The 19632-nt window shown below is 35.8% G+C and overlaps 1 protein-coding gene across 5 annotated transcripts in view; it reads left to right on the top strand.

Moving 5' to 3' along the window:
* Window positions 1-19632, top strand: part of LOC107556072 (VPS10 domain-containing receptor SorCS2-like) — a 185466-nt gene that overhangs the window by 41639 nt on the left and 124195 nt on the right. For all 5 annotated transcript variants that reach the window (XM_016239069.1, XM_016239067.1, XM_016239068.1 and 2 more), the window contains exon 2: window positions 15165-15232. In XM_016239069.1, coding sequence (XP_016094555.1) covers window positions 15165-15232 — 68 coding nt within the window. The remainder of the gene's footprint in view (window positions 1-15164; window positions 15233-19632) is intronic.

Raw genomic sequence — 19632 nt, 5'->3', positions numbered from 1 at the left:
GTACCTGTAGTCCATAAGCACTAAAATATCTTTCCTTTTTTCTCCTCTACTACTGGAGTCATAACTGGTAACTGTCAGACTCAAACCTTTGCTTATTTTTAGCTCTGACAGCACTTCTCTGTTTGTTGCTTTTTTGATAAGGTCAGCTCTGCTTGGCTCTGGGGCTTCTCCAATGGAAGTCAGCGATACGCCGAAGCATTGTTTTGGCTTTAAGTCATGCAACCGTCTGATGGCATGGGGTTTGTTCTTTTTAGAAGTTTATTAAACTAAGTTAAACTCAAGACTCAAGTTTGTTACTGGGGTGGTCTGTAAAGTTAGATCTAGATTTGGTTCATGGTAAATGTGATGATTTTGCAAGATGGTGTTGTTACAAGGGGAAGTAAAGCGTACCTTTTCCATGTGCTCTTGTATTAACAGATTATGTCAGAGTATTTTTATTATATAATATCTTGTAAACGTGGTATGTTAGGAGAGTTATGCTGTAACTTTATTTAAATTTTGGCTTTGAGAAATGGAAAGAAACAGGTTACGTTTACATCTGTGTTTTAAATATGATGAGCCGATTTTTTTAAAAATGTTTTGGGGGGGGTATGATTCAGATGGCTGTTACTCAGCATTGGCTTACATGAATTTCTTTTATATGAAAAACTCTTTTGGTGTCTACCTTTCATGAGGTTTTGCGGTTTTGTGTACATAAATCACATTTTCTTTAAGGATTTTTTTAATGAACAAAAAGTTCTGAATATTTTCTTTTGTAACAATGTAAAATCTTTACATTCACTTACTGTCAATGTAATGCGTCCTTGCTTAATAAAAGTATTAATTCAGATACAGACCACAAACTTAATAACAGCCATTTATTATTAAGTAAGAAATCTGTACAGTATATTAAAATTTAGACATAGGTCAAGTATTTATTTAGTTATTTATTTTCTAATATTAAAGCCTCTGCTGTTTTTTCTCTTAATACCAATAACAACATGATCTCTGTTCCTGTTAGGTGTGTTGTCTGTGATGTAGAAAATCCCTGGCCTGCTCTGGATGAATTATGAATGTTGAGACTCTGTGAAAACTAATAGGCATGAGCTCAGCAATGGGTGATGGGTGCTCTTCTCTGAATTCACCACTCTTATTTTATTCCACTTTGTTGTAAGACTGGCCAGGCAATCAGGTATATGAGATGGTAACAGCCATTATGAAAGTATTTCAATTTTTCCATGAACTTATGATCCCCGTGGTTCTGTATCCTAATGGCTGAAGTAGATTGTTGCGGAGTGATGTAGTCTGCTCAGCATGTAAGAGGACTGATTCACCTGACAACTAATGCAAGCAGTTTCACCTGAGAGCAAATGAAAGCTGTTTTACCTTACATCATTCTCTTCCACAATTGAGAAATGACTAACTAGAAGTAGCAAAGCTACTTTAAGTACCTATAAAAAGAAAAGCCAGGAAAGATGGGCATTACATTGATCAGTCACACAGACACAAACTGCCAAGAAATCTGACTCAGTTCAAAGCTGGTATTTGGTCTTGCTTGGGTCTCTTTTCTATTAAGATTTGTTCTGTTTATACAAAGGCTGACCACCTTGAAACATCCTAGAAACAGACAAAACTGGGTGGTCACACGTTTACAAAGTACTGCTTGCCAGTAAACACAACAGATACTCTCCAGCCAGTGAAAACAAATATCTATCACCATTTCTTTTTCCGTACCATATGTTATGGAGGCTATGATAGGAGATTCTATAAGGCCATAATGAGAACAAGAAAAGGAACCCGAAACTCTCTAGCTTGAGGAATAGAAAAAAGTTAAAGGTACAGTTCACTCAAAAATTTAAATTGTCATCATTTACTCAGCCTCGTGTTGTTCAAACCCTGTATGATTTTGTTTCTTCTGTGGAACATAAAAGAAGATATTTTGAAAAGTGTCTTGTTTTTTGGTCCATACAATAAAATTCAATGGGGTGCAATGATCTTTATTTTTTTATTTAATAGGTTAAAAATTATGAATATGGTTTAAATACACCTGGCTGTGGAACAAGTTAAATCCAATTAGTTAAATTATGAGATTATGAGGAATTGGAATCGTTTAGAAGCGGCAATAACACCGTTCCATACTCCAGTCGGTAGGTGGCGGTACTGCACATTGACATGTCTAAAGCAGCATTGTAAACGCACCCACAAATTCAAAAGCAGCGCCAGAAGAAGCATTCTCCTTGCCATTTTGCATTGGAGAGGCCTGGATCGTGACCTGTTTGCAAGGAAAGTTACATCTGTACTCATTGTATATAATTTGACAGATTTCAGTGTATATGCATGTATTATTAGTGCTTTTGATATCGTATTACACTAATATCAATGCATGAACTATCGTTTAGTCCACTAGATAGCTAACTTGCACATGGTGCTAATTAGGGCTGTATTGAAAACATAGATTTTTTTTTATTTCAATCGTTTAGCTCATTAGCTAATTTTTGAGTTGATAAAATGTACAGTTTCTTTGTAAAGATAACTAGAGGTTACTATAAAAACTTGAGCATTGGTAACTGTTTTACAAGTTAAGTACTTGGTTCAGTCAACTTTAGAAGTTTCATCCAGTTTCATCAGAATTTTCAAAATCAGTCCAAAAATCCTAAAATAGCACTGGTTTTAATTTGAATTTTTATTATACACTGCCTTGCCAAAAACGGTCAGCGTCTGGCAAAATACTTGTGTTTTAATGATTTGATCATGATTGCAGCGATCAACATATTTCTGGCATGTTGTATGTTTGGCAACAAATCTTTTAACCCTTACCGATACAGTGCTTAGATTTTTTTTTTCGGAAGACATACCCGTGTATATATTCCAGGATGACAGTGTCAAGATTCATCAGGCTCAAACTGTGAAAGATTGTCCACCAAAGAGTCCTGAGCTAAACCCCAGTGAAAGTCTTTGGGATGTGTTGGAGTTAACTTTACACTTCCTGTCCAAAAATAAGTCGCACACTCATATTTCATTGGACCGCCTTTAGCTTATATTACATTGTGCTTTCATTGTGGCATTGTTTCGACAACATCTTGCAACATCACAGCATTTGTTTCCATCAAGAGTTGCATTAAATTTTGGCTGAGATGAGGTATTGACAATGGGAGAGTCAAACCACTCTGTAAAGTGGACTCAGCAGCACATCCTAACGACTGTCAATAGGGTTAAGCTCAGGACTCTGGTGGATAATTCATGTGTGAACATGATTCCTCATGCTCACTGAACCACTGTTTCACAAATTGAGCCTGATGAATTTTGTTATTGTCATATGATTTTCATCAAATGTACACACTGCATCAGTTGGGTTAAAAGATTTGTGATCCAATCCAAGACTCGTTAGTATTTGTTATTTAAATCCAAATGGTGACTCTTTTTTTTGGGGACTAGGCAGTGTATGTTTGAATGATGTATCTAAAATGTCAGAGTTTGCAAACTCTGTGATTGGCATTGGGACACAACTCATTCTCTTTGTCTATCTTTCAGGACTGTTGAAGTGTAGAGTCTGAGTCTGCTCGTTTAAAGCGTTTCAGAAAATCCTGATTAAATTGAAAATCGAGATGACTTGTTGCAAACTTTTGTACTTGAGTCATTGAAAATATTAAAAGTAAAAAATTTAGATGTAGAATGTTCCTTTTATACTTGTGTACTTCTTGCATGTAATTAAATATTCATGGAAAGTGTGGAGGTGCAAAGCCACTCAACCCCTGAGACTTATGGCATTTTTTTCTGACCACCATCCATCGTTCAAAATTACTGCACGTCACAGATTTTTTTTTAAAATGTTAGTGTAACATAAGCAGTATTGTTATCATTGATTTACCTGAGGTATCCGATTCTGTTGAGACTGGGAAGGGGGAGGAAAAAATAAAAAATTGTAAATATGATTTTAAATTACGTTGAGTTTATTAATAAACAATGTACTGCATTAAGCAAATTGGGTTTATTACATAATATTGCAAAATCCTGTTTCTTATACATTTAAAACAAATTGGATTTATTGGTGCTATTACATAAATCTCATTACTTGTTTCATTTATATATGGTCGGCAAATATGCATCACATAAAGTTTATTAGTTTAAATGTTAATATATAATCCAAATGGATGAAAATGTTATATGCAATTGAAATACAGTACATAAATCTTAAGTACTAAGCCTAAATATTTGTTTTGAAGGCAAATTGAGTGTAAATATTTGTTTTGAGTGTGGTTTATGTGGACTAAATAGATTTAAATTAATTATAGGGAGAACCATCAGGAAGATACTGTAAAAGAATGTAAAGAGGAAAAGTAAAGTGATAGGAACGTTTTTGGGGTGGGAGGGCAGCAGTGAGATGCTTTACTCTTGGGAGTCAGTGCACAGTTTAATGGAGCGAAGAGGCCAAAATACTTGATTCAATTAGCCATGAGAGCATTAGGCTGAGCTTCAGAGATCTCTCTATACTCAACATGTTTACATTGCTCTCCTGTAAACCTTGTGTGGTCAGCATATCCCTCTTAATTACTCTCTCATCAGATGGATTCCTTTCTAGTGGTCAGTGTATTTTCCCCTAATCCAGATAAAGGCTCACATTGAAGTAATAGTTTCATATGTGCATGGCCAATCTTGACTTCTTGAGACGGCACCAGCCCACATCAAAGAAGACTCTATTAACTGAGGCAATGGTTTTTGCTTTGTTTGGAAAAGATTAGACGTTAAAGCAAACATTGTGGGTGTTTATATCGGAGGATTTGTGTTTTCTCATGTCATCTGAAGCTATTGGCTCCTCTTTTAAATAAAGCTGAATAATGACTTTTATTTTCATTCAATAATATTTCATACAGTTCAACCATTACTTGCATTAAATCCAAGGAATCAGAATCATTTGATTGTAATGGATCAGTGTAATAAATCAATGTGAGTAATTGATTCTTTATTCTTATAGTGATATACATTATTAAACCTTTACATAAATACTGTATATTCACACTGTAAAATTGAAAATATTAAAAGTAAAAAATTTAGTTGTAGAATGTTCCTTTTATACTTGTGTACTTCTTGCATGTAATTAAATATTCATGGAAAGTGTGGAGGTGCAAAGCCACTCAACCCCTGAGACTTATGGCATTTTTTTCTGACCACCATCCATCGTTCAAAATTACTGCACGTCACAGATTTTTTTTAAAAATGTTAGTGTAACATAAGCAGTATTGTTATCATTGATTTACCTGAGGTATCCGATTCTGTTGAGACTGGGAAGGGGGAGGAAAAAATAAAAAATTGTAAATATGATTTTAAATTACGTTGAGTTTATTAATAAACAATGTACTGCATTAAGCAAATTGGGTTTATTACATAATATTGCAAAATCCTGTTTCTTATACATTTAAAACAAATTGGATTTATTGGTGCTATTACATAAATCTCATTACTTGTTTCATTTATATATGGTCGGCAAATATGCATCACATAAAGTTTATTAGTTTAAATGTTAATATATAATCCAAATGGATGAAAATGTTATATGCAATTGAAATACAGTACATAAATCTTAAGTACTAAGCCTAAATATTTGTTTTGAAGGCAAATTGAGTGTAAATATTTGTTTTGAGTGTGGTTTATGTGGACTAAATAGATTTAAATTAATTATAGGGAGAACCATCAGGAAGATACTGTAAAAGAATGTAAAGAGGAAAAGTAAAGTGATAGGAACGTTTTTGGGGTGGGAGGGCAGCAGTGAGATGCTTTACTCTTGGGAGTCAGTGCACAGTTTAATGGAGCGAAGAGGCCAAAATACTTGATTCAATTAGCCATGAGAGCATTAGGCTGAGCTTCAGAGATCTCTCTATACTCAACATGTTTACATTGCTCTCCTGTAAACCTTGTGTGGTCAGCATATCCCTCTTAATTACTCTCTCATCAGATGGATTCCTTTCTAGTGGTCAGTGTATTTTCCCCTAATCCAGATAAAGGCTCACATTGAAGTAATAGTTTCATATGTGCATGGCCAATCTTGACTTCTTGAGACGGCACCAGCCCACATCAAAGAAGACTCTATTAACTGAGGCAATGGTTTTTGCTTTGTTTGGAAAAGATGAGAAAATAATAGTTGAATTTATAAAAATGACCCCGTTCAAAAGTTTACATATGCTTGATTCTCAATACTGTGAATTATATATATATATATATACACACACAGTATGTGTATATATACTGTATATATATATATATATATAATTCACAGTAAGTTAATATATAAATATATATATATACAGTATGTATATATACAGTATGTGTATATATATATATATATATATATATATATTCATTTATTTAGTCTTTTTTAATATTAAGTGAATATGTAATGCTCTTTTTAAAAAAATTATCTCTTTTGTTATATTTCTGTCCTCTTTTGTCTTTTTTGATCTGGTCCCACTCACAATTACTACCCCACAAGTTTGTTTTGTTTCTTTGACCTTTAATGATAGCTGTTCCATTCCAGTCATTATTTGTGAATCTATATGTTTAACTGAAACGTGGCGATCTGCAAACATTTTTTTTATCGCTTCAGTGGAGTGTGCTGCTTTATGCGGTCCACTTAAGGGGTCTCAGACGGAATGGGGTTCATGTTCCACTGCTTTTTAAGACAGCCAGTTTCAAAGCCTAAACAAAGAGTGCAAAACCAGCACCCAAGGTTAAGTCTGAACATTTAGTAGTTATGCGTAACGTATTCATTTCAATTCGATCCGGGCCTAGTCTCACAGCTTGAGAACCTCATCCTTTATATCCGAGATAAGTTATCTGTTCTCTGTTCACTCCACTCAAGTACACAAATAAATGAAGGCGGATAACATAGCCAATCTTGTCAGGAAGAGGCTTCAGGCTCTGAATGCTGATAATGAGACAGGACAGTTTCAGAGGAAGAATGATATTGGGATCATGTCAAATTTAAAGAATGTCAAAAAGAAATATCGATGGAAATGTGTCATCAAAGAGGACTTATTGCCTTGCAGAGGCAATAATCTTACCAAAGCAAAAGAGAGTTGTGGGTGAGGGGTAGATATAGACAGAATAATTGAGATATATGGGAAATTATTACAACATAAAGGGATGATTGAGAGAAAAGGATTACTGTGTTGCAAAGGTGACAGCTGTTATGCCAGTAATAACAGCTGTGTCCACTATGGGTCTCTCTCACTGTGTCTGGCTGAGAAAAGCCTCCACTGTCAGTGTGCCAGGAGGCCATGCCAGAACTTCTATCTGCAGAGTTCATTATAAGCCTACTTTTCCTCTTGGTTCATCAATGCACTGTTGCAGGCCACTCAATCACGTCTCAAACATAAGCACACAACACTCACAGTTAGACACCCTGTGCTTTCCCTTTTGTTTATATTTTCCCTCAGATTCAACATTCTGGCTGGATTTACAGCGAGTGATGGGAATAAAATCATTGAGAGGAAACAACACAGCTGGACAGTGGGTCTGTGGTCCCTCCCTGCATTCCCTGCATCAGCTGTTTTTATGTGTCACTCACATGCCGGGTGTTTATTGGCAATCAGTACTTAGGAAATGTAAGATTGTGTCAAAGTAGAACAAGATACACTGCCATTCTTACGGTGTCTGTAATATTTCCTTTGTCTTTGAAATAAGCCTTTTATGCTCACCAAAGCTGTATTTATTTGATTAAAAAAACAGTAATATTGTGAAATATTACAAACATTTTGTCATTTTAAAATGCAATTGATTCCAAAGCTGAATTTTTTTGTGGAAACTGTGATACATTTTTTTTCAAGAATTATTTAATGAATAGAAAGTTCAAAAGAACATCTTTTTTAAATATAATTTTTTTATGATATTGTAAATATCTTTACTGTCTCTTTTTTTATCCTCTTTTTGAACGTTAGTCTGTGCCGGAAAAATAATACAAAACAATCCAGCAAGACTGGTTTTTAAATGATCAGGTGTGACTTTTTTTGTGTTTACACTTCATGTGACAAAACCTGTCATACAGAGCGGATGCTACACATTGAAGCCCTCTCAGAATATCCCTTAGGACATAAAACCACAGTTTGCAGTTTATTTGTTTTTCATGTGCTTTTTAAAAACCAATATAGAATAGAGTTTCAACTATTTAAGCCTTTTCAATTGCAGAGTTGCTGTATTGCAAATGAATGTAATTAATTGCTATGGCAGTAAGAATAAAATACGTAGCTGCAGGTTGTTCTCAAACAATTACATTTTAATTGCACATTACATATCTAATTATACTTTAACAGGAACGCTGCGATGTAAAGTGTGACATTATGTTAATATTCTTGGAAGTTTATTTTGAAAGTGCTTTATAAGACATTGCCTGCATGCTTTAGTTAGCTAACCTCCTTGATTTAAGCAGATCGTTTTCTACAGGCACATCTGTAGGCACACTAATTCTCTCATAATCTCACATTTCTGAGATTACCTAGTCAATCTGTGTGATTGATGGGGGAGAGAGCTGTGTGATGCTGTGAAGTAATCTTCAGGGGTCCATACTAAAACCCAAAACTACACTCCACTGGATTATGAGTAATCAGCCTGGGATGGATTAGCATCTGTCACATTTTAAACTGGAGTACTGTCCAGTTAATGCAGAGGAACATAAATTAGACGTTTATCATTGGTATCCCCATTCTATCCAATCAGTCGTTAATTTGAGAGACACTGTACAGTCATTTAAATTATGAATGGCTTTCTATGTATCTTTTTCTATGTGTGTGGTCCCACTGCATCAGACACGTTAGTTGAGGGATTGTGCATTTTTGCGAAGTGATTCATTTCCTTGTCTGGCTTTATAAGAACGACTTTCAGCATAGACTTGATTTACTGCTCTTCAAAGAAACGCCAAGTTCATTGGCATGTCGAATAGTGCTCTGTGCAGTCACAGTTCGCATGTGGTATGTTTGCCATGATGTGTTTTTCAATGGTGCCTCTTGTGGCATTGTGTTTGTCCATTCACGTCTCGTCACAGGCTGCTTGACTTTTCCCTAATAAATGTCACCAACTGGCTGAGAAATGGCATTCTCCCAAAGCTACAAATAGAGAACTTTTTCTTGCCACTTTTTTTAGAGAGAGTTTCACCAATTTCAGGAAAAGTTTACACTTTTTCGAAGACTTGCTGAAAAATGCACTGGCAATTTTTGGAGCTGCCTGAGAAAATATGACTGCAATAATACATTTCTGTGTCTTTGGACACTTGAAGCACTTTACATCACTTCACAGCACTTCACATCTTTGGGTTTTGAAGCACTTCAGGCATGAGAGAATGAAACATGCAACATAGCCAGTAGTAGGAGGAAACACACAACCGCAGACAGACATGGGAAGGTCAGGCGGTTCATCAGTGGCCCCCCTTGTGTCCTACTTGAATGCATTGCTAGAGAAACTCAGTTTATTTAGAGACTCTCCTTTTAACAAGGTTAGGATCTATTCAGATACTTGTCTCTTTTTCAGGGGCCGTAAACAATAAAAAACAACAAAATTAACAACAACACATCGAGAGAATCATTTGACAACTATAATATCCTCTATAAAACGTTGTCAGTGAGGACAATAATTGCTTCCATAATTTATATTTTATTATTTATGATTCTTAGTGTTTTATGCACCTGCACTCTGTCTCGTCAACTAATTAGTACCAGATTTATAGTGTCCATAAAGATGTCCTGCAGAAGCCTTATGTGGAGGCGCTGTACGTGCTGTCTTTCAGGCAAATTGCAGTCTTTCCCAGCATGTGATGCACTGAAGATATTTCTAGACTAAGATTTAGATGTAGCTAAAACCAGTTTGCTAAGCTGATATTCTGGGATGAGGGCCAGTGTGTTGGTATAAATGCACTGGCCTCACAGCTCTTTTTCTCCTAAGGTTTCCGATAGAGAGTCTGTCTGTTGCTGTGCGGTGGACTGACTGATGTCTACCTATCCTCTGCCTCTATCACCATTACTCATATAGTCCCCCCCCCCCCCCCCCCCCTCACAGCAGAACAGATGGAGAGACAAACTGTAGACCTGCCTTTTCTTTAGTGACAACATTTTATGTCACTAAAGAAAAAAAACCTTTTGATTTATGGATAAATGATTTAAGCGTAAAGTCTTCTGTGACGCAGCTGAGAAAGGCTACAAGAGCCACTTTTATACTTTTCCTATCTTGGCAAGCCAAATCTGTGTGTGTAATGCTCGAGGCATTTTTTCTGCTTTTATGCTGGACAGCGATGGTGACAAATCCAAGGGATCTCTGCTGTGGTTTGAGAAAAAGCTTCAGTCTCTCCGTTATCCTTTTTTGAAGTGCACACAGCGCTGTTAAGCATATTCTATCACCTCAAGTAGTGTGTATATAAGAGAACTGTATTTACAGTCATACTTTTTCTCTTTTTTTCACTCTGTGCTGTTTCTGCTTTCATCAGTCCATTGGAAAGTTTACATTTTAATCATTCAATTTAAAGATGCATGATATATTGATACTATGTTTGATATTGGTCAACATTAGAATTTTTAAAGCAGTAATTCACCATTTGTTTAGGTATGGGGTTGGATTAAGGGATCTAGAATAAAGTCATACAGAAAAAGCCATTAATATGTGCTTTATAAATACTAATAAACAGCCAATATGCTAGTAATATGCATGCTAATAAGCAACTAATTAATAGTGAGAATAGGTCCTTAAAATAAAGTGTTACCTTTTTTTTCATGAAAAGGAAAATCAAAGTGTTGCTTATATTTAGACATAAAAGAGATTACTATAATAAAAACTTACTGCTGTTTTCAGAACTCAAAAGTAACTACCCAGTTTAAAATGAGAATGATTCTTTTCTACTCTTTTGAAGCACCCAGATTTGAACTCGGGAGAATCGTGATGTCACAGTTCTCCTCGACACTCGGCCCTTAACAATGCGTCATTGTCATATGTAATCAAGGAGGTGCGTTCTGCTCCTCACAAAACTTTGCATAGCCTTCCTAAAGATCCGAGCATTAGAAACGCATGGCTGAAGTTTATTTTTAATGATGTGACTGATCTTTTATTTTTATTGATGTGTGCAATAATTTTAAACTTGGATGTGTATCACAATACGGAAGAAAGGATCTCTTGCTACTTCTGTTTCATCGCAGCTTGAAATATTATAATATTTTTTACATTTTAGCTATTTAGTTGTGCATGCTCATTTCCTCATGCTCAGATTTTTTGTTGTCATGTAACAGTCACTGAAATTTAATCTTTTAACAGTGGTATTAAATAATTAACATTTTTAATGTGATAAGGAATATCCATCTTTCATACTGTATGTTATAATGTTATGATACAAATCACTTAATGCACTTAAAATTATTGATTTTTTTTTGTCTCAAAATACAATAGAATTTGAATATCAGCCAGAAATTTAATCAGAATGCATTTCTAATTGAATTGATATTATTTTGTTCTAGACACTTATGATGACAAGATTTACTCTCAATAACATGTTCTTGTGCTCAGTGCTGATTTTACTGTTGTATTTTTTTTTTGGTCTGCTCTCACTTCCTCTTGGTAAACAGATAAACTGAGGGGCTGCCACCAGAGTGCCTGTGTATGTGGAAGTCTTCGCTTCTCCTCACTCTCAGCTGATGTCAGCTTTGTTATTGCTCAAAGTAAATGATGTGAAGATTATTCTCTGCATGCTGATGTCAGTAATGAGTTCAGTGGGCTTTGCTCTAAGCTGCTGATCATCAGTTGTTCTTTTCCTCAGACTGTATTTGCATGATGTCAGTGAGTGAAAGGCTTTGCTCCCAGTGGTTTATTAGCCTTGTACTGCAGACAGCTGGTGCAGACAGACTCTTTCCAAAGGCCACCATCTGATGCCTGTGCGGGGGCACTTGGCCCCCTGGGTAGACTGAGAAAACTCTTTGCTGTGTGTCCTGATGCTAAAATGCGCTGTGGACAGCTAATATGTTTGATTAGGTTCAGCATAATTAGTTCAAAAGGAATCGTCAAAATGGTGTCTGTACTGATGAATAGGGAAGATTTGCAGTTGTTGGCGATCACACTGTGGTATTTATTTGGGAAAGCACAAATGCTTCTTGTTGAATGAATGTAGACCACTCATCCACTGTTTGATAAATGTTGTAAGGTCTTTAAAAATCATAAGTGGAAAAAGATACTTGGTTATTCTTCCAGATACAGCTGTGTTTGCAGTAACAGTAAGCCTCATTTTCTTCAGTATTCCCAGAGAGAAAGGTTCTTTAAATTAGATACAGATCGCATCTGGTAAATAGTTATGTTCTTGACAAATTATGGCATGAATAGCCAAGAGGATGTTTGGGGGCCTGATGCTTGAGATGCGTTTCAGATTTGTTTTGATGGAAGTTGATGATAGACAAAGAGAAAGACAAAGAGAGAGAAAGGAAAGGAACATAATATGTGGAGTAATAAAACACAAAAAGCAGACTTGTTTTGAACAATTTTAATAATGATCAGATGGCTTGCTTTTGCTCAGAACAGAAACAAAAACAAAACAAACAAGACAGTGCTGATTCATATGCACTATTTGTAGAATTACAGTCAAATAGAAAGACAACTTGATTTGATTTGTTTATTTAATTTTCTCTTATACACTAACGTTTAAAAGTTTGGGCTCAGTAAGATATTTTTAAAGGAAAACATATTCTTTTATTTAGCAAGGATATATTAAATTGTTTGAAAGTGACAGTACAGTCATGTAGAATGTTACAATGGGTTTATATTTCTAATAAATGCTGTTCTTTAACTTTTTAACTTAAATGTCTGTGCGTGTAATCACAGTTTCCACAAAAATATTAAGCAACACAGTATTAAGTTTTCAACATTGATAATAAAAAATGTTTCTTGAGCACCAAATCAGCATATTAAAATAATTTTTGAAGGATCATGTGACACTGAAGATTGGAGTAATGGCTGCTGAATATTCAGCATTGTCATCACAGGAATAAATGCCATTTTAAAATATAGTGAAATACAAAACTATATAATAATAGCCTATACAGTGGGGCAAAAAAGTATTTAGTCAGCCACCAATTGTGTGAGTTCTCCCACTTAAAAAGATGAGAGATGAGAGAAGGCCTGTAATTTTCATCATAGGTATACCTCAACTATGAGAGACAAAATGAGAAAAAAAATCCAGAAAATCACATTGTAGGATTTTTAAAGAATTAATTGGTAAATTCCTCATGTATATAATAGCCTATTTCACAATATCACTGTTTTTTTGTATTTTTGATCAAATAAATGCAGCCTTTGTAACTTCTTTCAGAAAGATTTTAAAAATCTTACCAACTGGTAGAATGTTACAGTGAATAACAGTATGTGGGAATTTATTTTTATTTTATGAATAATTATGAATGTGGAAATTGCAGGCATGATTACACTGAATCTTAAACTTATATCACTCAATGTTCAGAGCAGCTGAACTGTATTAAAAAACATTAAAATAATTTATTAGAACAAAACATATTTGGCCCTTTCAAATTACTTTTATAATTGTAAGAAATAAAGCACATTATATACTGAATCCTTGAGATCAGGGATAAATAACTGGGTCTTGTTCAGTTCGGTTTGAGACCTGCCATGAATCACTGTTAAAGGTTAAAATAGCTTTTCAGCCATACACAACCTGCTTTTCTTGCTCACACCTTTCTGACCTTTAGCACTTCTGTCGTCTAAAGAGGGAGGGACAAGCTCAGGGCAATAACCCTCTCAGCCGATTCCCCAAGCAAAGCCCAAGGCTGGCCCGGTCCACACGCTTCCTGCCACATTCCAATACTGACCTGTCAATCACCCTGCCAAGGCCCTGAATCTCTCTGACAATTTTTCGTGCCGCTGCTTTTCCACTGGGCTTTGCTGTCAGAGACCCAGTGTGTGAGGCAGTAGAGAAAGATAAAGGAGACACACAGACAGAAGTCATCCCCCTTCACTCACACTCTACTGATTTGTTACTTCAAACTCAGTTGTCCTACTAACATGAATACAAGATAAGAGAGACTTTAAGGATACACCTCACCCTAGCATTTATACCTCAACCAGATAGACCAGAGGAAGGCATAATTTTGTGTGTGTGTGTGTGTGTGTGTGTGTGTGTGTGTGTGCTCTCTATTCGACATGTGCTTTATACCTTAATGCGCAAAAAAAGCATTTACCGTCCATTACACAAACACAGTAAGTCCTGGGATTGAAACCAGTTTTATAGAGATACAGTGGGTTTCATTGTAAAAATACTTCACGGCAAGTAGAATCACATGGCAGAAAGAATCTTGTGGTGGAGCTGCAGTAGATTTCATCATATGTATTGTGTTGATTGAAGCTATAATATAAGCTATAATATAAGCTATAATATAAGCAGCCTAATCAGCAAGGTAGCTGTTTTTTTAAGCTTTGCTCTTGCTAAAATGCCACAACACAGAGAAATACATACAGAAACCCTACAACATAAAATGTAATGATCAAGATGTTACTATTTGCATTTTCAGACCTATTGCAACTGTGTATTGTACCTGTTTAAATTAAAATACACTATAATGCAACTGATGAATGTTGAAGAAAGCTACTGAAGAAAGCTATGTGTTGCTTGTTGATACTCACCCCGCTTGCTTATTGCATGTGTGATTTTTATTGTTTCATGAGAGAAAGAAAAATTAACAAAATAAATGTACTGCATGTTCATCAATACTATAGCAACTGCTTGCAGTGCAGTCAGTCCTAAAGATCCAAAAAAAAGAGAAATGGAGTAGTTATTAGCAGAAGCTAGGAAGATGTTTGCCATCAAGTGTTTACAGTTTGATGGATCTGTCAAATGAGGTTAGCATATGCTTCTGTGTAAGTCTGAAGAACTCGACACTTGCAGTGATGTCTCATTTTCTCAGCAAATTCAATCTCTTCCAGACTGAAACGTTTTTGCAAATGCAATGTTCGCTACGGATATGAGATCCTACAAGAGAAAAGTGGATTGAGTGTTCTTAATATGTTTGATTTGCTCCATCTCACACACATTTTCAATGTGATTTTTGGACACCACTGTATTTTTTTTAATAGAATTGTAAAGAAAAATGGTGTATTATGTACAGTATGTGTATATATAATTATTTTCGTTTAATGTTTAATGACACTTTTTTTTCTCTTCATAGGTCATCCTCATTCTCACTAAATATTACCATGCAGACTCCAACAAAGTTCTTGAGAGTTCCCTTTGGAGGTAAGTGACAGAAGATTTTTTTCCTTTCAAGTCAAAGTTAGGTTTAAACACTTAAAACCTACAGATTTAGAGACAAAAGCGACTTCAGTCACAATAAGGACAATTTTTTTAATGGTGGGTTGGGGAAAAAATCTCTTGTGGCGCTTATTCAGATGACAACTGAAAAGAATTGAGAATTTTTCCCCTTGAGAATTTTTTCAAGCTTTTCTATTGATTTATTTTATGCCAATTTTAGATTTCTCATGGAAAATATTAAATGTTATAGCTTCAGTCAGATCAAGTCAAGCTTATCCATGTGTGTGAATTTTGCGGGGGAACAAAATGTTGCTCCACTTACAGGTTGTGCTGCTAAATGCAAAACAATTGAACAATTGTATTCAACATGACAAAGCCATATTATGCACAGTACAGACAGCAAGTGGCTGGACATATACGTAACAATATGCACAGTTTGCTTTATTTTTTTAACCCTTAACCTCTCTATGCCCCTGTCATTATCTGTCTTCAAACATATCCAATTACAAACACTGTACAAACATTGAAAATAAGCAGTAAGCTAGATAATGCTAGTACATTACTCCTGTTTTGAAAGAGCAAATTGTTTATTAACATGACTGCTTTAATCAGATGTTACTGTTTTAAATGATTACATATTGAATTAAATATAGAATAGAAATATAGAATGGATAATTCAATTGAAACAAGATGCATATTGAATTAAGCGAGTGAGAGAGAAAGAAATAGGAAAAGATAGAGTGCAGCATAAGGGGACATTCACATAGAATGCATTTTTGCTTTGAAAAACACGAGATGCAGGCAGTAGAATGGGGAAAAAACTCAAGGTCTGGAGACACTTTTTTCAAAAGTTGAACTTAATTTAACTTGAGCATTGTGTTGAGAATGCTGCGGCATGCATGAGAGGCGAATGCAACATCCAAGCGTGTCCATCTAGTGTGTGCTTACATAGAGAAAAAATGGAAAACTAGCACAGTGGAATGGAAAAACGTGCTCTGTGTGAACAGCTCCTGAAGCTCTGAAGAGAGAAAGAGAGATGCCAGTGAAGATCTGATGGCCTTTAACACCATTTTCCAAGAAGTCAGAGCTCAGGTAGAGAGGAAGAGCATAAGGCAAGAGGAGAATCCAAGAGCAGATGCCAGTGAAAAGAGAGTGAATGTAGATGACTGAGGTCTACCTTTATTCGGTTCAAATTCAAAACATTCAAACTGACCATCAGCTGACCCTCATTATATAACATTTCACCCAACAGGCTTAGCCTGTCTGTGGGCTAGGGAAAAGGTCTCTTATGGAAAGAAAACAGGGTTATAAGAAGACGTTTTCTTTGTTCAAACCATGCAATTTTACCATCTAAGAAGCAGACGTTCGTGTAGAGAGCATAGCGAGTACATGATTTAGAAATGACCATTGTTTATGCTTGGATCTCTCTCTTGTGTTGGTTTCTGCCATCCTCTTGGGTGTGATAAGCGAGCCCAGTGCCTCTGCAGTGAACTTAGAGATGACTTAATTAGGATTGCTGAGGGCTTTCCTGGACCATGTGCTAATTGCCTCACACTATTAGCAACTAACCCTGACCGTTTAATGACTGGCAGTTAGGTCTTTGTTTGTTTAGCTTTGTTTGGGGCTTTGTAAACCTTTCTGGGTTAGACAGAGTTAGGCTTAATGACCAGTCTATCGTGAGAGAAACTTATTATTTATTGTGGGGTTTAAAGATTGAGGCCACTGAAGTGTGAAAAGAAGATGGAGCTAAAAATATAGTGCCGCATATGGAATAATTGATGCCATGTTTGTTCCAATGCCCTCATTAGCCTGTCTGTCTGAGGTTGATACGAGGGTGGCATTAATTTTACATTGGGGCTCAGAATATATCAGTTGCACAGCTGCCTAATGACCAGGTGGAATGCTAAACACTGTCTTTTTCCCAGCTAGAGCTTCAGCATTTAACGGACCCCATGTTACATGCAGGCAAACACTGTAGAAATGTGCACTAGAGGAGCTGAAAAGAGAGTATGTTTTGAAAAGAAAGGGCACAAGACTGTACTTGACATGTGTTTGGGCAGGTAGGGAACCTTTGTGGCCATCTGGATATTTCTTTATGGCAGGAAGGCAAAATTATAGTGCAATGCTTCCTTCTTCATTCAGTTCATGACGGTACTTCAAACAGCTTCATGCTCTTTTTCGTTTAGTTATTTGAGTCGTAAGGATATCATATTACTTATCCCACCTATCGAGGGCTGTATTTGACACACTTGAGTTGCCTTACGTTAGCACATGGTGCTTGTCCGGAACAGTTGGTGAGAATGGCCGCTCCGCTCTCATGCCTCTCATGCAGGAAAATGTTTCACTAACACAGATGGCTTTCCTAAAAAAAAATCAATGTTCTAGAATAAATGAATCGAATTAGTACAATTTTCTCTTACTTTATTCATGATATTCATAGAGCCGCTGAATCCCAGACTTCAAAGACCGGTCCGTCATTAACCAGACAGCCAGTCTTTCTCTAGAAGTCATTCAATGAATTATGTAGAGTCTTCCGTGTTGATGTTTTAATTGTTGTTGTTCAACTCATAAATTATGCACTGACATTATGATGGAGCGGTCTGAATTCAAAGACACAGGGAGCAGATAAATCAAATTAAACTGGAGATTTAAGTTCAGCTCAGGCCTTGAGGCTTTTCATTGGTTGGGTTAATGTTGAACATTATCTGCATCATGGCAGAAAAGTGTGTGAAATTCTTTTGGTAGTTTGGTAAGGAAGTAGCTTAAAGGTGTAGTGTGTAAATTTTGTGGCATCTAGCGGTGAGGTTGCGAATTGCAACCAAAGGCTCAGTCCCCCGCTCACCCCTCCCTTTAGAGAAGCTACGGTGGCCTACACAGGTAAAGATGTTGTCGGTAAAAACAGCAGAGAGCAATGAGATTTCCTTACAAAGGTAAATTAAGGAATTATATTTACTTAATCATTCAATAAATCGATGTTATTGCGAATGTTAATGTACTTGTTTGTCATTGTGTCAGTGTTTTATTGGCAAGAACAACAAAGTGACGAAATGCGCTCTGTAGAGCAGTTTGTCCGTTTAGGGCTACTGTAGAAACATGGTGGCGACTTCCATGTAAGGGGACCCGCGGTGTATGTTGATAGAAATTGCTCAATCTAAGGTAATAAAAACATAACGGTTAATTAAGTAAGGTCTTTATACACATCTGAAAATATAGTTATGTATATTATATTGCATTTCTGTCAATAGATCGTTGTAAATATTACACATTGCACCTTTAAGGCACAGGGTTTGTTCATTTGAATAAATTAGAACACAGATGTCATTGTTTGACCATTATTGTACTGTGTTATTTCGACAGTAAATGAAAGAATGCTGTAACAAAGTTTCTGGCAGGGCTGTTGATGGAGGATAATCAAATCAAATTTTAATAACATCTATCACTTCGCTGAGAAAAACCACCAAATAAAGATTATTATGGCAGATGATTAAATCTTTGAATAGATGGTCACCTTACAAAAATTAGATTAGTTTTCAATATGTTTTATTTTCATAGTATTAATCATAAAGGGATAGAGTAGCCAATAATGAAACTTTGTTTCAAAAAGATCTTATTTATTTATTTGTGTGTTTGTTTGTTTGTTTTAAATAACACAAGGGTGAGTAAATTATGTCTGAATTTTCATTTCTGGCAGAACTGTACCTTTAAAAGATCCTTCCTTCCCGCCCTTATTTTTTTTAATGAGCAGTCTGCATGTACTTGCAAAAACACAAAGGTGGTACTTCAAGCTTGAATTTCTCTGGTGGTAGAAAAATTCCCTTTTGCAGAATTTATGTGTTGGGGACATGATTAATGGTTTAGTTTTTTTTAATCACATTATTATTTTTGAATAATTAATCACACCACATTCAGTCGACAGCATTATTTCTGGACATATTCATGAGACATGATTGTCCCTTGAATGTTCATGGCCATGAGAAAGTCTGGGGTTCTTACATAATGTAAGTATACTGAAGTATGAAATATAGTATACCAGTATACTGAATCTGGGCGATCAGGGTACATCAAAATAAATACATCAAAGCTGATTCGAAGACACCTAGAGAGACACCTTAATAATTAGGCACCTTAATAATTCATGATAGCACTTGCAGTTAGCACTAGCCCTGACTGACTTTACACACCTGAAAATATACGTATACTCCATTAAATTTCACATATGTATTGTGCTGTACTCTGTACCGCTATTATCAGCAGGACATAAGGGCAGGTTGGGGTGGAGGACGGATTCTGGAGGAATTGACAGAAAGAGTGAGGCAAGCCACTGTTCACATTTCATAGTGACACTTTATTTTGCTGATGCCGTCTTACCTTAGCATTTTATTTTT

This window comes from Sinocyclocheilus grahami, unplaced genomic scaffold (assembly GCF_001515645.1).
Source record: "Sinocyclocheilus grahami isolate Dianchi unplaced genomic scaffold, SAMN03320097.WGS_v1.1 scaffold554.1, whole genome shotgun sequence".
Classification (NCBI taxonomy): Eukaryota; Metazoa; Chordata; class Actinopteri; order Cypriniformes; family Cyprinidae; genus Sinocyclocheilus; species Sinocyclocheilus grahami.
Note: the sequence above shows the minus strand (reverse complement) of the source record. Positions and strands in the feature narration are given on the sequence as shown.